Source organism: Dermacentor variabilis, chromosome 5 (assembly GCF_050947875.1).
Source record: "Dermacentor variabilis isolate Ectoservices chromosome 5, ASM5094787v1, whole genome shotgun sequence".
NCBI lineage: Eukaryota > Metazoa > Arthropoda > Arachnida > Ixodida > Ixodidae > Dermacentor > Dermacentor variabilis.
Genome location: NC_134572.1, coordinates 165,060,875 through 165,080,207, shown reverse-complemented (window position 1 = coordinate 165,080,207; position 19,333 = coordinate 165,060,875). Strand labels below are relative to the sequence as shown.

At 46.4% G+C, this 19,333-nt stretch overlaps 1 protein-coding gene across 2 annotated transcripts in view; it reads left to right on the top strand.

The window, feature by feature from the left end:
* The first annotated feature begins 1,509 nt into the window (after positions 1 to 1,509).
* The window catches only part of LOC142583305 (nephrin-like), a 386,962-nt gene continuing 369,138 nt past the window's right edge, over positions 1,510 to 19,333 (top strand). For both annotated transcript variants that reach the window (XM_075693724.1, XM_075693723.1), the window contains exon 1: positions 1,510 to 1,759. In XM_075693724.1, coding sequence (XP_075549839.1) covers positions 1,606 to 1,759 — 154 coding nt within the window. In that variant the 5' untranslated portion in view covers positions 1,510 to 1,605. The remainder of the gene's footprint in view (positions 1,760 to 19,333) is intronic.

Here is a 19,333-nt window from a genome sequence, read left to right as displayed (position 1 = left end):
ATTAACGTTCCTGATACATTACGAGGCAAACAAATGAACAGAGGTGTCTACAAGAGGCCTCTGTTTACGATAGATTAGCCAGAGAGGACTTCAGGACAAAGTCGGCTATTGTCAGTGCTTCCATAATAAGGTAATTTGTTTTAGCTAAGTAGAATACGACACTCCCAACACAAGATGCTTAGGCCGAGCAATTGCTGGCCATGTCTTCCAGGTGTAACCCCGCCTGTAGCAACGTCATCCCCACAAGTCAGGCCCACGTCGAGTATACTGTTGTAATGGTGACGCGCTGTGATGGGACGGTCTTCTCTTCCGACTCCGATGGCCTTAGATAAATTCTTCAGAGCACCCTCTAGAACTGCCGGTATGAGTGTGTGCCTGTAAGCGTGTAAGCAAGTCCCATAGTCAGTTTTAATGCAAATTGGTGCGATTGCCTGACTTATTTATTACTGCATTTTTCCTGTTTATATGTTCCACCTTTGTATAAGCCGCACGCGCCACTGTTCGTGAGTACCTAAGAAAAAATTGGTACATAAGTCGCACCCGTGCATAAGACGGAACTATTTTAACTTAATTGGCTTAATTCAACGCGATTATGCACCCTTGTACACCCATCGCAAAATGCCGTACTTATACTACACTTCAGAGCACTAGATTTCCTTTAACAAACGCTTTATGCACAAACAAATTCTAGTAGAGGAACTCTAATCCGCATTCCTCTTCGGCACCGAAAACCAACAAGCATTGCACTTCTCTCGAAACCATCGAAGGCCTCGTCCTCTAACATTGTCTAAAAGTTCAGCAACTTTTTCTGGCAGCATCGCTGGGTCACCACGCTCAATATGTAAATAAGATTTACTTATTCAATTTCGTTGAGCCTGGTAATTATTTGTCTTTGGGTTCGGCGTCCGTGTTACATCGAACTATAATTAAATCTTTCACCTAAATGCACAGACACTTCAAAGACAGTCACAAAAAAAAAGAAAGAGAGAAAGATAAAATTTTTGCAGAGGCTTAATATAATATGGGAGAAAGATGATAGTTTATGTTATAATACGTGAAATGTAATTTGAAAAACAAAATCCCAATATCGCTCACGCGCATATCCTGTAAACGACAGAAAAAAAATAAATCTACATCAGAAAACAACGACATTGTGGTCTATTCAATTCTGTATATATATTGATTGGTTGACTGATTTATTGATCCGAGTGACAGAGCTGCGGCTGACTTTCCCGCTGTACGCTTCGCTGGAGCCGCCGAAACATGGCTCCGCCATCTCGATTATACCGCCGTATCGATAACCTGCGGGATCACCGAGCCCTGGCTCGTGTTCTGGGACTCCGGGTCCAGCGAGAGCTGGAAGAGGGAGCGCGCGGAAGAGAGCGCCAGGGCGAGAAGTTGCGCAAGGCGCCTTCTGCGCAGCTTGCCGCAGAGGCGAGCGTCCAGCGCCGCCGCATCGAGCACGCAGCCGGGCAGCAGCAGCAGCAACGGCGGTGGTTGCGGCCGTCGACGCTCCTGCCGCCGCCGCCAGAGCGAGCTCCCGTCTGCGCCGCGCGCTGTTGGAGTGGCGCGCCGCTTCGAAGAGGAGCCGACACGCTTCGCGCCATGGCGCCGTCGCGGGCTACGCTCCGAGTTCGGCCCCCGCCGGCGGGTTTCGCCGATGCGGCGACTGTGGTGACCGCGGTGCTCGTGGTGGCCTGTGCGTTGAGCGCGAGGCCGGCGCTCGTCAGCGGATACCTGCAGGACGACGAGACACCAGGCGAGTCCGTCTAGTTTCGTTTTTAAGCGTCACGCGGAACGCGATGACGTCCCGAGGAAAAGCGCCACTCGATTCGACGATTGTGTGACGTGCGTCGCCGGCGTTTCCCACGCTCGGGATGTCACCGCTGGAGCGGTAGCAAATAGACGAGTCCCGTAGAGCGCTACGCCGAAGGATCCGAGCGATGATAGAAAGCGTACGGTGATGTGAGCTTGCGATGTTCGCTACGGTGCTTATCGGTGACGAGACTAGTATAAGTGCGGACACTTGACATGCAACGCACGTGTGACAGTAGGTATTCGGTGACTTCTAGAAGGTATTTGTAGACTTTCTCCTTTGCAGTGTGTAGCCGTGGCGTTAGTAGTCGCAGTGGTTTCTACGCTTACACAGAATGATTGCGCCAGCTTTCATGTTTAAGAAGGCATCAGCATAAAAAAAACGTTATAAAGAATGGTTCCAATTTTGTCACCGGTGATAAATGAAGTCGGAACATTTTCGCCGGCAGGAAACGTTAAATTTATGATCCGGAGCGGCGCCTTCTTGGTGCGTATTCGTGAACATTCCTCAGCAAACTCTCTTGCGCCTTATCCCAGGCGCGTGAAGGAAATTTATGTGAACGGGGCTCCGCATTTTTTCCTTCATCGTTCCTTCGTGCGCTTGCTCGCCACAACACTTCTGCCCCTGATTTCGCACTTCCCAACGTGTTGAGGACGGCAGGGGCAGCTGCATATGGCTTTTTTTTTTTTTTTGTCACCGTGCGGTATTGCTACGTGGTTCAGTCTAAACTTTATGCAGGAAGCGCGCCGTTGATGTTTTGGATCGGTCGACTGTCGTCTCGCTCTCGCATTTCTTTCTTGCCTCTGCTCCCGTGAAAGTAGTCGCGTTTGCTCGGTGCAAGAAATTTTGTAGCGAACTTTCATGTGCGAATACTTCCCGGCTTTTCCTGACCGTGGCTGCTGAGCGATTCTGTTTGCCGCTGCTGTCTTGCGGCAAATCTCAATCGTAAAAAAAAAGTAAATACAATTCGTATACCTGCCGGATTGCGGGATCGAACCTCTCTCCTCCAGGACAGCCAGTTCGATGCTCGTATGATTGGCCTCAGTGACGCATACTTCTTTCGTGCCGTCGGCAACTATATTGAGAGGGTCGTCACGTGGTCTGGTAGTGCGTAGCAGGATTGCGCGGCAGCACATGCTCGCGCTCCAGTACCCTTTATGCATAATACGCAGGAATTCAATGAGCCTATAGTCATCGCACATCCCCACGGAGGCTTTGCTTCACATAAATTCCTAGATGTGCGTTGGATATGCATAATGGTAATCTTAAAGTTCAAGTCGAACGCTTTTGGACAAGGTTTCTAAAGACATTAAACATTAACGGCGGGAAACGGTTTACACGCAGTATCTGGATATTGCGAAAGCCGGATCGATCATTTATCGACGTCTATGAATCCTTAAGCACGCAGTGAAATCAGTTGGTATCCTTGAAAGTGACGCCGGGATAACACCGCTCACAACTCTAGGAAAGACGGCAAAGTGAAGAAACCAAATTAGTAAGCGGAAAGGAAACCAAATCGACAGAGTACTTCAGCAGACCGAAATAAGAGCATTAAGATAATGAGCGATAGTACATGGTTGTTTTATAACTATGTTGTTTGTGCATTTATAGAACGAACGTTTGTGACTGATTTCGCGCAGAGCAATTTCATTAGATGTCCTTTCTCTTTGAGACTGCAAGTTGATTAAATATTGAGTGACTGAGGTACTTTGACGTGGGCGCCGTTGTGTGTGTCTGCGTGCGTGCGTGTGTGCGTCAGTAAGTGTGTGTGTGTGTCTGGGGGGGGCAGGAAAATATAAAATGTCTAGTTTCATTGTTCACTTGCAAAGCACATGCCCATGTTGATATAGTCCGTGGTCCCGTTGCGTTACATATAGCCGGTCTCGCGAGATAAATGCGCGCTTGTGTTGCCTTCAAGGAGGCTTAGCGAATGAATAGAGTGCACTGTTCTGGCTTGTATGCACAGGTCAAGAGCTTTTATTTTTTATTCGCCCCAGAAGTAAAGCAAAAGGAAGCTTTTTTTAGGTATGAAGAGCGTAGGGTGGTCATTAATTTATGTGCTCAATAATGCATGTGGTCATTAATTTGCTGCGAACAGTTATGCGGACTGCACTATATCGTGTCTCCTGAATGCTTTTCGTGAACTGTTTTAATGCTTATTCAAGTTTTTAGTTTTCTTTTTATTGAAGAATGTATCTGTGTTCACATATTTTTTACTCAGGTTGCTTTGTTTTATTAATTTTTTCTTGTTGTTTTTTTAGTAATTGTGTTAGTCGGAAAATGGACCTTTGAACGACCCTGTATACAAGAAAAATCGGAAATCATGCCTAGCGGCTAGAAATACTAGCAAAGTAAGTACGAGAGAAGCAGCGAGAAAATGAGGAACGATGTGAACAAGAGCCATTCACGTATTTCGAGCTCAACCAAGAATTACGGGTGAAGAGCCAGCACCTTAATGTATGGATTCTTGGAGCTTGAGTTGTAGACCCTTGAACAAAGGTATACGGACCATAGCCTTGCCAAAAAAGATGAATTTATTCGTAGTTAGACGCACAAACTGCAGTTGACGAGTGTACTGAAATGTTCGCAATGCTATGCTTGAAATGCAGTCATCAATTTGAACATACAATCATAGGCGGAGAACAAAACCGGCTTTTTCGCCGAAGCCTTGGTCCGCATGCCTTTTCACGGAAGAGTACGGGCTAGGTGTGAACGTCCAATCCGCTGCCAGCTTTTTTGTTCGGCTTAAGCTGTCCTCTCATTCATGGCTGAAAAACCTGTGAGAGCAAAGAAGCATGATTTTCTGAATCCACACTTGTGCCAAAAAGCGCGATCACCATTTAAATACAGTGCGTAAAGTATTTTCTCCATTAGCACGAATACGTGAAACATTTCGCGACAGCTACGATGTAACGGTTTATAGTGCTTGACCGTTTCCCATGTTTCGCGTGCTCTGGCTGCCAGTGAGAAATTCAAAGCTTAGAACTTGTCCCGAGAAAATGAAACATCATTGGGGAATGAAATGGCGCCTTCAGAGGCGGTAAACTAAAGCTGACTTGCGCTGCGTTGACATTCCCGAGAAATGTCTGTAAACACGCCGAGGATCTTGTCGTGTTGGCAGTGCGAACTGGCGCGTTTGCGATTTTTATTCCAGCGAGCACAAATTTCGCGGCATTGAATTCCCTCAGTCGAGTAGACACTGAAGTGTTTCGAAACCCACGCCAACGCCTGCGTCCTATGCCATGTCGCAGTCACGCGCAAATATGCCTCAGTGCGTTAGATATCCTGCAGAACATTGCTCGAGATTTTGATGTTTACTGGTCTGTCTTCTACGGACGCGGTGTATTCTTTGCGGTAGTTTTGCATTCGTGTTTAGTGATCCATCATCATCTTCTTTCTTGGCTTTTTTCGTTACCTTCTTCCTATCTTCTATGCTTCTATTGTATCCTCTCTGAAGAGCAGGCAGGCGCTTTCCCGTTTTTGTTTGCGGTCGACAGCTTGCTCTGTCCATTCGTATTTTCAGTCTGTTCATACAGGGAGCTCCATTCATAACGAATACGCCATTTATTCAGAGAACGCCATTCGTATACATAGCTCGCGGCTAGTGCATGTTCCGTGTGTTTGGCGCGTGGCACATGAAATATAACTCCGCGTGTACTTACAGCTCTCCGAGACATATACACAACACCCCTTATTATTAGGAGTTACGAGTCCAATTGCAGTTTGTTAGAAGTGGGCCACGCATACAAGCGGCGCAGATTTCTTAAAATTTAGGTTGATTACTTCGCGGCCTATTTTTCTTTCTTACTGTTCTCCCACTCTCAAAAAAGTAGACACTCTTCTGGAGAAAATTTACTCTGTGATACGCGTCTGAGCTGAACTTCCAGTGATACTTCCCGTTTTTTCCGTTGCTGTGCCCGCGAAAACAAATCTACTGTGTTTCTTTGCCCTAAACTAGAACATGAATAGCATGTTTGTGTGATTTGTCCTTGTTTTTCTTTTGAAATGTGTTTAATTTTGGTTTCATATAAATTTGCGAACAACTCAAAACAAGAAAAAAAAGCACCGCAGTTGAAAAAAGATACTTCACTAATTTTCATACTGCCTCAGAGAGAAAATTGTTGTGCGATAAAAGTAGAGAGAGGCAATGTCAGGTTGACTGCCTGACATTCTACGCTGTAATCACCGCACTCGCCGAGCGCGCGAAGTCGTCTTTGGCGTATCATATGCTTGGGAGTCGAGATAACTTTTGCGACCTATCTAATTACGAAAAAGAAGGGTAAACACTACCCATAGTTTCAGTATTTGTCGAAATGTAGCGTTCACATCATGGACGTGACGTTGGCGCTCTCTTGACACGTGGCTATTGCTTAGGCCACACGAACCATGGTAAGGTAACGCAAGCCAAGATTTTCTACCATTTGGTCACGTAAAAATTACTAAGCACTTCTTCCGAGTTTGCGAAAGCATTAATGTTCAATTTAATACTGCTGAGCGTTCCTTCGAGTTAGGAACTCCTCGCGGACAAGCAAGCGCGTCTGAGACGCTACGCGCGTCTTGGTTTGGTCTTACTGAGGCGAAGTTAGAACGCAGGCGCGAGCTTGCGCGGACTAGGAATGCGTGGTAACACAGTCTTCCGAGAGCGAGGGTGACGTGGCGTCGCGCCAATGTCCTCTCTCCTGACGCGCCAGTGCGGCAGCATGCGTTCCCTCTCGCCCGTTCTTCTCCGTCGAGGCGAGCTCCTGCCGCGGCGTCGCAGCCAGTGGCAATGGGGGCTTAGGTGCCCTTTCGTTGCTACAGGCGACAAACTCGAGGCTTTTTTGCTCAATGGGCCATTTGAGGCTTTCGCATCAAACGGAAAATCGCCATCCAGCCGAATGTAGCACGAAGCTACAAATGGGTTTCTTCCTCATCTTCGAAGAAAACTTCGGAGATGAGGAAAACTTCTTGGTGCGGGATTTTCCTCAACTGCGAATATTTGTTTCTCCTTAGCTCGTGCGGGCTTCCTTTGTAGCTTCGTGCTACATTCGGGTGGATGACTTCCTGCCCGCTGTGGCGGCTTAGCGATTATGTTGCTGCGCGGCTAAGCACGAGGGCGCGGGATCAAATTCCGGATGTGGCGGCCACGCTTCGATGGGGCGAAAAGCAAACGCGTCCGTGTCGCGTGCATTGGGGGCACGTTATAGATACCCTAGTAGCCAACATTATTCCGGAGTCCCCAACTACGGCGTGCCTCATCAGATCGTGGCTTTGGCAGGCGAAATCCAAGAATTGCGTTTTTTTTTTACATTTTCCTATGTCCAAGGCGCTTCCTCCAGCGTATGGAACTTCGCAGAACTGATTTCCCATGTAGTGAAGTGTACATAATGCGCGTGACCCGCATCCGTCTGTTGGGTGTGTGAACATCAATTTTATGAAAGGAATGAAATTCTTGAGCTTGACGTGCCAAAACACGATCTGATTAAAAGACGTGCCTAGAAGACGGACGGGCGGGTGGACTCCAGATTAATTTTCCTAAATTGCTAGACGTGCCTAGAAGGCGGACGGGCGGGCGGACTCCAGATTAATTTTCCTAAATTGCTAGTAAATTTAAACACGTTAGCGTTTTGGCATTTCGCCCCATGGAAATGCGGCAGCCGGGGCCGGGATTGAACCCGCAAGCTTGAAATCAGCGGTGCAACCTCATGAAAATATGAACCTCGGCTTCCTTAAAACAACAGCATGTGGTTTCTTAGAATTACCTTCCTTCGCCACTCAGCGCCGTTTATAAAGTTTTGCGTAACTTAAGGGAATGCTCGAAATCTCGGCAATGACAGCTACTTTGGCTTGAATAGACAGCTGCCATCTTAAGGTCCGTTTCATACTTGACGTAGACCAGGAGGACGACAGCTTCGAAGAGACGACATCGAGTTCTGCAGCAATGCAGGCTCGGGGACGATGAAATGCTCTGTAGCGAGCAGACGATAAAGGTGAGGGCTGCAGCTAAGAAGTTCACGACATAGTGAAGTGAGAGCTTTTAAAAGACCAACAGTCATGATGATACCTCGTATGTACGCGGCTAGGCCATCAAGTCTTGAGCGCGAACACTGTCTAAGTGATAGGTATCTCGACTTGGAACGGTTCAAGAAAGCGATTTGCGCTATTCGTCCAAGTGCATAGGTCTGCGTTATCGATTGTCCGTAATCACCGAGGTTAGGACAACACATCCTTGAATAAAATATGAAAAAAAATAAGTGACTATTTTTTTTGTGTGTGGGATATTTAATAACGTCACGACCACTCTTAGCTCACATTGCCCACAATGGTTTGCTCCTGCGGTCTGCGACTTGGCCCCAGAAACGTCGCTTTCGATCACGAAAAATGGGATAAAAAGAAGGTAAATGACCGACGACGGAGCAAGATAAACAGGAGCGCCGATTTGCCCGATAAGGCGTTCCAACTTGTGTACCCACGAGCGAGCTGCTTTGTGGCGCAAATCATGGATGGCGCCGAGTGTTGTCACTAGCTACGTTGCCGACAGCGGCCGAAGCGCGGCGTGGTGTATGGTGAGGCATAGCGGGTCTTTCTGTTTTACGAATAATACGTTTGTTATAAGAGACACACACGCATTTGCCGTGTTGCCCGCGTGGCGCTTGTGTGGGTGTGCCCGCCAGCGAGTGCCGCTTGTCCAATGCCGAAGTTCGCCGGGTAGATTGTTGATTTTAAATGCATAAAAAAACTTACTCCTGTAAGTGTCATTGCCGTGCTGGCTGCTCCTAAAGAATCTGATCGCCTGCTTTGGTATCACGGCCCACGTGGGCATTCAGAAATCACTCGGAGATAATCTGACGCAGAGCTTCGCTTACTTCTGCGCGTTTTCGTACCTCGTGTGTGTTTGTGAAATTTCAGTTCACGGCATCTTTCGGCCTGTGTCGTGACATGGGGCTTCAGCTGGCATGCTATACATCGTATGAGTCTGGCCACCATGCTTGCGTCCCAAGCTACAAATAAAAAGATGGGCAGCTTATTGCACTCGTGTAAGACGTGAAGGCGAAAGCCTGCTGCACGCGTGGTAGTGCATTAAATTACACGATCGGAGGAGGTCAGACTTCTTGAAAGACGTAACGAGCTGCAGCGTTAAGGAAACGTGTGGCGCTCTAGGTCGACCTCCTGAACGACACATGCGAGCACCTAATGCACTACACCTAAAGGTTCTCTTGTTCTTTATTTCGTTCACTCTTTCTTTCTGTCTTTCTTTCTATCTTTCTTTCCATCTTTCTTTCGTTTCTTCATTCATATCCAGTAATTGCATCTTCGCTTGATTACGGCCGTGTGAGCCGTTCCTGATGGTAATATTTTTTGCCTCACTGGACTAGACGCCAATATTTTTCGGATATGAGCCATTACAACAAGCCACCTAAGGCTTTCGCTTTAAAAAGCTTCACGTATGTTTAGCACACGCTTAAGGATTTAGTTCGGCGTCTAGTGAGCGAAGTACCCTAAAATAATAAGTGCCCACCGCAGGCCTTCAGGGACATCAGTACATTTTTGTTTTATGCTGGAGCTGTGGTTAAAACAAATGCAATTTTATTCAAGCGACGGTCATCAATGTAGTAGCAGACTAGTAGGCGCAAGAATTGGGGGACAAAGCGTTACGTTGTGTTTTCTGGTTAGATTAGCTTAGCGTCCGCAAGCACCATCACGAGCGAGTGTGCCGTTACTTGTACCCCCAAACATCGCATTGTTATTGCCCTTATCTCTGTTTCTGTAACAGCGATGGGTAACTTTGGCGACACAACACTTTTTCACGCCTGCAAATCGGCTTATCGTAACTTTACTCCTGCAATAATATACCGCTTCAAGCGGTGGCAATAGCGAAAGTATTTCATCCGGCCATTTAATATTTTGATATCTGGATGGGCTCTCGATACGTTTGTTTGTCGACTTGACTACCACACGGCGCAAATATTTGGCGCCAACCGCTAGGGAAGGAATAACTGGAGGAACGTACCTTGAAAAGGCCACGAAAAAGAGAGGCGGGGAGCGGAAGCAGATGGCTCGGTGGGAATACAGGGCGCCTGTTATCGGGGTGTCATTGATTGACCGGTGTCCGACTGATCGAAGTACGCGAGCTCTTCTAGGTGATAACGAAAACTTAAGTTTTACGCCTCAAACACATGTCTATGCGTAGCGGTCAACTGTTCACAGTTTTTCGTACAATGTACAAATTTGTCCTCTTTCTATGATTTTACGAAAGTATCTTGAACTTTGACTGAAAGTATATTCTGTAAGCGAGGAAGTTTTAAAGGCGTCGAAGGATAGGGCAGCGCAAGATTGCAACGTATCCATGCAAAGAGGCAGATTGTGATTATACCTGAGCCGCATTTATGGTTTGAGCAAGTTTACCCGGGCATGCTCTTGAAAGTAGAGAAACCGACAACAGCAACGTCACTGCAGAAGTGTAATCTAAATATAACGCGTTGCTTTTCAGCCCCTGCTGTTCCTAGCTTCCCGCTGAGTAAAGTGATCATTTGTCTCACAAGAAACACGCGGCAAACGTTTAGAAAATGAATTAAAAATCATTCGTCGCATTAAATTACGGGTAAAGATAGCCGCAGCAGAGAACACAACGTGTCACTAACACGAGAAAGTCATGGTCGCGCTTCAGTGATAAACTTACGTCACACAATGTACACATCAGTATTGCCAGGGAAATTATCAAATAACTGCCCACAATAAATACATAAATGCAAGAAATCGCGTAGCGCTTTCAGAAGTTCTCTTTCTTTCTAGTGGGGGGGACACAGTTCAGTATGCTGAAACATACCGTGTGTCTCAAGTAAGGTTAGCCAAGCAGAACAAAACTATTCAAAAATCACGCTGCAAGGTAGGATCGTAAGACTGGCGGTGTTCGGCCGTCAGAAGTCCGATGATTGAATACCGTAGGTTTCTAAGTCGCATCTTGCAACGTGTATTTAAATCTTTCTTTGAAATTATCGGTTAGCCTTAGCTAGGAGGCCCTATGTATATTTCTTTACCAATAATGGAAGCCTCTATTATACGTCAAGATAATGAAGAAGTGTCTCCCAATGTTTGTCTGTTTGTGATTGCTCAACGAGGCTGTTCTACAGAAGCGCCCCAGGTGCCACAATCCACACAAGCTGATCATGCTCTCTTTTCTATGCAAATTTATGATAACCAAACCGAAATGGCGTCTTCGTCATATTTGCATCCGCCACATTACATACCTGGCCACAGAGATCATGTTTGTGAGGTTCGAAAGTATCTCCGCTGAACAGATAATTAACACTTCCTTTTTTTGGCGTTCCCAGGGCATTTCGGAATGGGATTTGTTACCGGCGGAGGTCGTGCGGCAAAACTCTGCTGACTTGTTCTATGCTCTATGCTCCCTGCTCCCTGCTCCCTGCTCTATGCCCCCTGCAATAACGCCTGTTGGAGCTGCGGCATTCGTTTGAACAGAGAACAAAATAATAACAGAAAGCGGGTCGGGTACGCAACTTCAATATGTATGCTTCGGAAGATTATGAATATATCCGCACATATATTATTATTCATTCGGGCTATATAAGAACGCCATGTTGCTGCGCAATTAGGTATACTGGATTTTTGTACAGTGAGCAGGATACGCTGTAGAGATAGACATAAAGTGTGTTTTTTTTTCGGCTTTGTTATTTGATATCCGCTCCCTATATTCTGCTACTGCGCTCTCGGGTGATGGTGAGGAATGGCGGGGATGAGGGCGCGGTATTCATTACGTCATTACTTGACTGGTGTTTGTCGGCTTCTTCTGGTACGGTGAGCTCGAGGAGTGCGGGAAGCCGCATTAACAGGGCCGGCCACGTTTGCCGTCGTTGAGCCCCTCGGCCGGTCCTTAAGCTTCTGAATGGACTGAACTGCGTGCTGATTACGTGGGGAATTCCAGAGAGTTCGAGATGCATTAAGGTCGTGTACAGTAAAGGAACCATATGTTCGGGTTATGTAGTGGATTATGATTCGCGTGACTAAATTTGTTCGGCGTGCTGGCGCAGTATGAGCAGCAACCTTGCGTGTCGAGGAGTGTGGTGACGCTGGGAAAGTGGTTTCTTGTTTTCCTTGCACGAGGAGGGCATATTTCCGCAGGAACCGTGACTGGCTCCGAATATGAAAGTTTATTCCTAACAAAAGAAACTTAATCAATAGGTCGAGCTTAAATTGGGTTCGGCAGCCGTCTTATGTTATCTATGGTTGCCTAGCTTGGCAGTAACTGGTAAATTCACCTTTACGCGTCATCCCTTCGTGTTTTTTCCCCGCAACGTGAGAATATCGACAAACAGTCGGTGCTAACTTCTATTTCAGATTGCTCAAATCAGGTTCGTTCATTATTTCAACAAATAAAATTAAGGAGTTCCAAAGATCCAACACACATCTCAGAATCTATGTGAAGCGAAGCTTTTGTAAAGTGGTTAAGCAAATGCTATAATTTTGCCTGTTTTGTTCCCGCGTCCTTGGCGTAAAGGAAACAGGTGCGCGGCTATGTGCTCTCACGCGCCCGTGGTAGGTCCGATGTGACATACGTGGCGATCATATGAACGGGCTAGTTGGCGCTGGCAAACAATGGAAGTACACGTGCGATTGTGGCCTATGGGTCAGAGCACGGGGCCGCTGTCTCTGGGGACAGTGATTTAATCCCTTAGCCAATCACGTAATTAAAATTTTCATTTGCTTTTAAGTAGGAGCTACTGGACAAGACGGCAGCTGACCTTAGCAGCACCCAGCAACCACGCTCCTTAATATTTGGGAGAGTTGCGGCAGAAAGCGACGCTTAAAAAATAAAATAAAAGAAAGAACATGAAAGTAGGGACCAGAACTAGAAGCTAATACATAAGAGCTTGGTGCGGTTCTTGCTCACCTTCGAGGCATCATACTAAGCCATACCAGTTTCAATATGTTAGGTTTCTGTTTTGGCAACAACCAGAACAACTACGAAAAAGACAATAGCACAGCAGACAACGGCCATCGAGATATAATGCAGGAATCGCTCATTTTTGGTACGCATATATTCCTGATATTATCAAAAATAGGAGTATTCTTCCTTTTCTTTTATAACATTAGGAACAGTAATAGGGAAAAAAATTCATTTGCCCTCCCGGCCCTACGAAAGTGGACATCCAGCGAAGCTACTCAAAGCCACCACTACAGCCGATGCAGGGAGTATGCAATGCGTTATTGATTTAGAGTAATTGGAGCAATAGTAAATTAGAGCAATGGTAGTAATGGTAATTTTGACAGCACGTCGCCGCCCAAAAGCGGTGCTGCAACAACATTGAAATCAGTTGCTAGGCTGGTTGTTTTACATACGAAAGGCTTGAGACCTCACTCCCCACGTGACAAGCTGCCGTCGCTGCGGCAGCTTGCGCAACAGTAATTTTTGCCGGGAATCGCATGTAGGTCACGTTACGTGCTTCGCATTGTTACCAGGAGCACCGTATCGTCAATTATGTAATTCGGATGTTTGTGCTGAGCGTGTTATTTGTAGAAACGTGTGCTGTTTTGTATGTTGTATGCGGGTTTCTAAAGATTGTACGCACTGTTAGCTTTGCTTTGCTCAATACTTATAGCCTCTGCCTTACGGGGTTATGAAATATTGCATCTTTTCTTGCTTACGGGGGTTATGAGCCATTGATAAGTCATTGCTAGTGCTAGCAGCCACTGCTCTGCCCTGCACGGCCTCCGCGATCGGCCCACCACCGTTTTCTATCGATATCGCGCCACGCAGATATTCCGTGATCCCAGCCATAGACAGCGCTGTAAAGCAAAAACAGGCCTGTTATTCCGGCAGGTTCCTCAACCCCCTTTACAACGGGCTTCACTGTAATGTATCGGAAGGAGAGAGGGAGATCATTTCAGATGTGACGAGTGCAACTGCTGTCATATAATCGCGCGTGTGTGCTCTAGGCCGCTGGTGTAAACTTGTGCTTCATGCTTACCGACAACCGAAAGAAGAAGACATATATACATCTTGAAGGGGCAGCGCAATATGACGAAGACAGAAGGAAGGAACACACAGGACAGCGCCGGAGTCCCACATCAGCGCTGTCCTGTGTGTTCCTGCCTTCTGTCTTCCTCATATTGCGCTGCACCTTCAAGAGGTTCAAACAGTACCAACTCGCCCAAATGTCGATCCTTCTACCATATATACATATTCAGTTTCGAACCTTGTTTACTGATATTTCATTGGTTACATAATATACCAAACCCAGCTGCTGGTAAGTATTTGCGGTATGGAGTGAAGGATAATAAATATTGGGCTTCAACTTGGACAACTTCTCTTTTTGCGTAAAAGGATAGCAGCCAGTTCACGTTAAATTTCTTTGGAACCTTCATTGATTAATCATTTTATCGTACAAAAAATCTATTTCGTTACCTGTATATTGGTCATCGTCAAAGAAATTGTTCCAAAGGAAATTCCTAAAAAAAGTGCGCCGTATATTCTTGCTTTGTCGCAGTGTCGATCCATAAATGATACCATTGCGTGCACAAGGTTCTGTAATATGACAGCCAAAACATTGTCCCCGACATTTAGTTACACGTTGTGTGCGGACATCTAAGTTACACATCTGTGGTCTTGTGTTTTCCTTGCATAATGTACTTCGTGCCTCGGCCCCTTCATGCTACGACGCTCCTGCTACCGTGCTTGCGGGAGTTGTCAGTGCTTGCACGAATAGGTGAATACCACTGGTACACGTGGCCAAGGTGGAAACAGTGCTTGCAGACGGCACAAGATTAGATATTTATGCATCGTTCCTGCGTAAGCCGGGACAGAAACTGTTTGTCTATGCACGCCAGACTACAATCTGCATGATTCATAAGCTTACCTAACGTCAGCCTCCCGTTTTTTCGTGCGTTTTAAAGCTTGGGTGGCTTCCTGACTACGAAACAAGAACAACGTGCTGGCGTGGTTGTCAGTGCGCCGAGACTCCGTCCATGCTGTCTGTTGCCGAATTGCCCATTGCAGTTGTTGTCTATTTTTTGTCTGTTGCCCCGTTGCACTTGTCCCAAACTGGTCGAACTGCGCTCAATAACTTAATGTTTCCGAAAAACAGTGCTCGAACTCCGTACGCAGCCTCAGAAAGCTGAACTGAAATTCAACTCACACACGGCACTAGACTCGTCTTCACTGCTCGCACCGCTCGTGCAATGTGGCGCGTTGTGCGCCTCCCTCGATTTATTGCGTTAGTAATTATGCACACGCACGTGGCTCACTGACACCTGTTGGTGTCATCACCGTCTTGCTGTCCCGCGATCAACAGCGCATGCGCGGGGGCCGCGCGCAGTGGACTGGAGAGTCTCCAGAGACACGGGAGTGCAACTTGGCTGCAAGAACGACGAAGCGAAGGGAGTGGACGCGCGGTCACCGCTTCGTTTTGTCAGCTCGGTTGTGCAGCTGTGCCGACTGCCGCTGCTGGAATGAGCGTCTTTCGCGCACAAGTGCGCGTTCCTGCTGAGCCTCCGTGTGCATATACCACACAGTGGTGCATAAACTTATCTGACCGGAACGGGCAGTGACCGTCAAGGCAAGTCCATCTAATCCTAATCCTTTGTTTGGGCGCTGACAAAGGGCGACGGTTTTCCTGGGGTGTCATCCGAGGGGAGCTATTCTGTATGAGTTCACCTGGTGGACATGTCTATTTTGTCTGCTGTTGAAATTCTCATTCGCTGTGGCACCTGGCTGCTGTGGACGCGCAGCCCAGCCCACCAAATCAGAACTTCAGCAGCAAACGAAATACACATGTCCACTAGGCGGACTCCTACAGAATGCCTCCCCTGGTCGACCATCCAACTGCAATGCTTGCGTCGCCGCCGGCGGTGCTGCTCGAAATGGCAGCCTTCCGAGACGGCTTCAATGCAACGCAGAGCTTTGCTATTGCTTTCAATGCTTCGTCTTCGGGCGAAACTGTCAAATTTATTTTTCCTTTCTCTTCCGTTTCCTTTCTTTCTTTCTTCCTTTCTTTCTTTCTTTCTCCCTTTCTTTCTTTCTTTCTTTCTTTCTTTCCTTTTCAAACAGGTAGGCTTTTGCTAGGTGGCTTCTCTTTTTCTAGGTACGCCTACACAAATAATATTTTTTTTTTAACTGGCTGAAAGTTTGCAAGAAAAGAGAGATGTAGGCGGAAAGAGAGAACGCGACGACGTTGACAACCTTATTTTTTCTTTAAGTTTCGCAACAATTAGCGCTAATCCTTGCATGATAACTTGAGAGAAAACATAGACGTGCTGATAAATCTTCCCTGCCAAGAATATTTGCCCCTGTGGAGCACATCGGAGCCCCCATTCCACACGTGCACGGAATTCGACGACTGCGCCACCACGTCGCCGTGACGCCACGCTCTGCTTCTTCTCTGCAGTACCTAAGTTTCGCTCTAGCGACTGTACAGCGCTTTGTGAGCACGATCGTGCGCTGCTGAGCACGAGGTCGTAGGTTTAATACCCGCTACGGTAGCCGCATTTCGATCGCAGCGAGATGCAAGAAAGCGCTCGTGCACTTGGTTTTAAGTGCACGTTATAGAAACGCATGCTGTTAGCGTTAATCCAGAGTCACCCTCTACGGCTTGCCTCGTAACCGGATCTTGGTTTTCGCGCGTAAAGCCCCCGAGTTTATTTTTCTTTTTCCCGCCCTTTTAGACGACTCGCCGTCATTATTTCTTCGCACATTCAGAGCCTGATTACGGCGTAGAATTCAATGTTCCTTTACCAGCCCTTCTGTTATATCAACGATAACTATTTTCACTTTCTGCGCATAATGGCACGTAGGCTACACAAAACAAGGAAGTACTGAGTCACATGTGAAAAAATTTGTCGTGGTAGATAAGTTTACTTGTTCGACGTCTTTGTCTACAGAGTAAGCGAAACAATATCTTTTCTGACGTCAGACTGAGCTATATTAACATTAAAAAAAAACTACTGCAGTGCGACACAGCTGCCCGTGGAATTGGTGCTTAGAAAGTCTTGGTCGCCGTTTTTCCTCTGACTCCAGCCCGAATCTACAAGTGTAATCAGAACGGGAAATATACTGGGATGCAACGCGCACCGTTGTGCCTGGCTTAGTCGAGCGACGTGCAGCTTAATTCTTTTTTAATGCATAACTAGACCTCGCAATTAGGATAGAAAAAACGCAAAGTCATGTTTGCTTGTTCTTATTCTGTATTTCTACGTGTGTGTGTGTTTGTGTGTGTGTGTGTGTTCGTGCGCGTGTGCGCGTGTGTTGGGGGGGGGGGGGCGGCAAGCGGGGCTGTACGTTACGCTTCACGTAGCGGATAGCGATTGTTGCAATCAGTCGCAAGCTACACGGATAGCCCAGGCGGAAAGTAACGTATAGCTCGGGAGAATGTGGTGTTGGTTTTGGCTCGCTGGTCGTTGTCACCCTGGTGTTGACGACCTGCTTTTATTTATAAAGATGAAGAGAAAGATTTTACCAGTGAAAATACCAAGAGCACTGGCGTTAACGCTCGCGTTTCGAAGGCGTCCTGTGCTCAAGCGTGAGTTGGCCTGGCACCTTTGAGATCTGCGAATGCTGACGTGCAGGTAATGTCCACTGAGGGAGATCCATCTGGACATTTGAGAAACTGACTGATTGGTTGAACGTGCAGACGGGCGTGTTGCGTTGTGCTTACGGAAGGCAGTAGGGCAGCCTAGAAATTTTTGCCACTTAAAGGCACGCGAACGCGAAGGAATCTGACAATAAATTTGCACGTTATTTTGCTGCGTATTCCAAGTTTTCAATGAATAGTAAGTCTGCGGTGATTGCCGTACCATTCGCTGGCAGGTCGTGTGAAAATGCACAAAGATAAATATGAAACCATCCGCTACGGTCTTTTATGTAGCCGCTTGTTCTTCTTTTTTTTTTTTTGCACTGAAAGGAGGACTCCAAACGCAAATACGACCACAAGCGACAAAACTAGCCCTGCTCTGTTCCCAATTTTCGTTTCTACTTGCCATGAATTCCTACCAACTTGCTCAATTTTCAGTCAGTGTAAGCCACTGCTTTCGTTTAGAGTATTAAATCCAAGCAACCATCAATGTTTGCCTGACCTACAGCCTTGACCTTGCATTGATTAAAGTATAGCTGGCGCCGATGTTGGTATGTCCGCATCGACGTTCGTAATGTTTTACGTCGAATAAAGGGCGTGTTTCGAAGCTCTTGGCGCGTTCCTTCCGTGGAAGCTGTTGTAGCACACCTATAAAATCGAGAATATATTCGTAGAACATTGCCCACTGTCTATTTTATATATATATATATATATATATATATATATATATATATATATATATATATATATATATATATATATATATATATATATATAACTTGGCGGCCTGCAGAAAAGATTACGCTGTACACTGTGGGATACATATTCAGTGCTTTCGCTCGGCAGTACGCCGTTGTACACATGCGCGAAACTCAAAGGACGATCTCACGAACGATCTGACCAACTCGCGGGTATTGTTTGACTTAAATGTAGGTGCTGCTTGATAGAATAAGTGTCCTAACAACTCATGTAGGGGTCCGTTGATGATGAAGGGTAGATGGGCCTGCGAGCTACTAATGGACAACATTCTATTCATGACCGGTTGTTTCGTTCGAGGCTCACCGCATACAAAACAATGTGGAGAACAATCTCCATTTCTAAGGATAAAAAAATAATGAACAAATTAAACTGTGCACTTTAGCGACTCGCACCAGCATTAGAGGATGAACAACAGCTCAGAGTAAGCTCTAATGATGCAAGTTCCACTGATGCTAAAAACAGGCAAGTCAGGGCTGACGATAGAACGAAGGCGAAATTACCTCGCGACTGGTGAATAGCCGAACACGTTTTCTAGCTCCTTCGTGACATTTCCTTTCATCTCTTATCTTTCATCGCGTATAATTTTCTTTTTACTTCGAAAGTTAACCGCTAGCCCCTTTGTGTTTCCATTTGCATTATCATGGGCTTAGAAAAGACGTTTATGCTGTCTAGTGGTTAATGAACCGTGCCATCAAGCTTTACAGTCATACTTAAAATACACATTCAACACAGAAGTACGTGCAACAAGGGCATTATAGTTAACGCTCTACATAACGAAATCTCTTTAATCATAGTGTTTTGTTGAAGCATCTGCGGTGACACTTTGCGTTGCTCCGAGCCGACCTGCCAAACCAAATAGCGCATGGAATGTCGCTTGAACACATGGCGGCTGTTGCTCGAGCTTTATTACATCACGGGATAACTAATCAAGCCACAAACAAAGTTGGTACTCATGGACATTGAGTGACGGGAAGAGTTCGCGTGCCATGTGTTTTGTGTCTTTCTGCATCATTCTTTACCTCGAACACTCTACCGACTAGCCAAGCAGATAGTTTAAATCAATAAATGGTAATTGAGCCAGAGAGCACGTTCTCAAAGGAAAAACTGCTACTCACAACGAGAAAGAGGCCGCGTCAGAACCAAGAATCAAGTTGTAGTCAAATTACAGACACGTCCTTAGACTCGCCAACAAGAA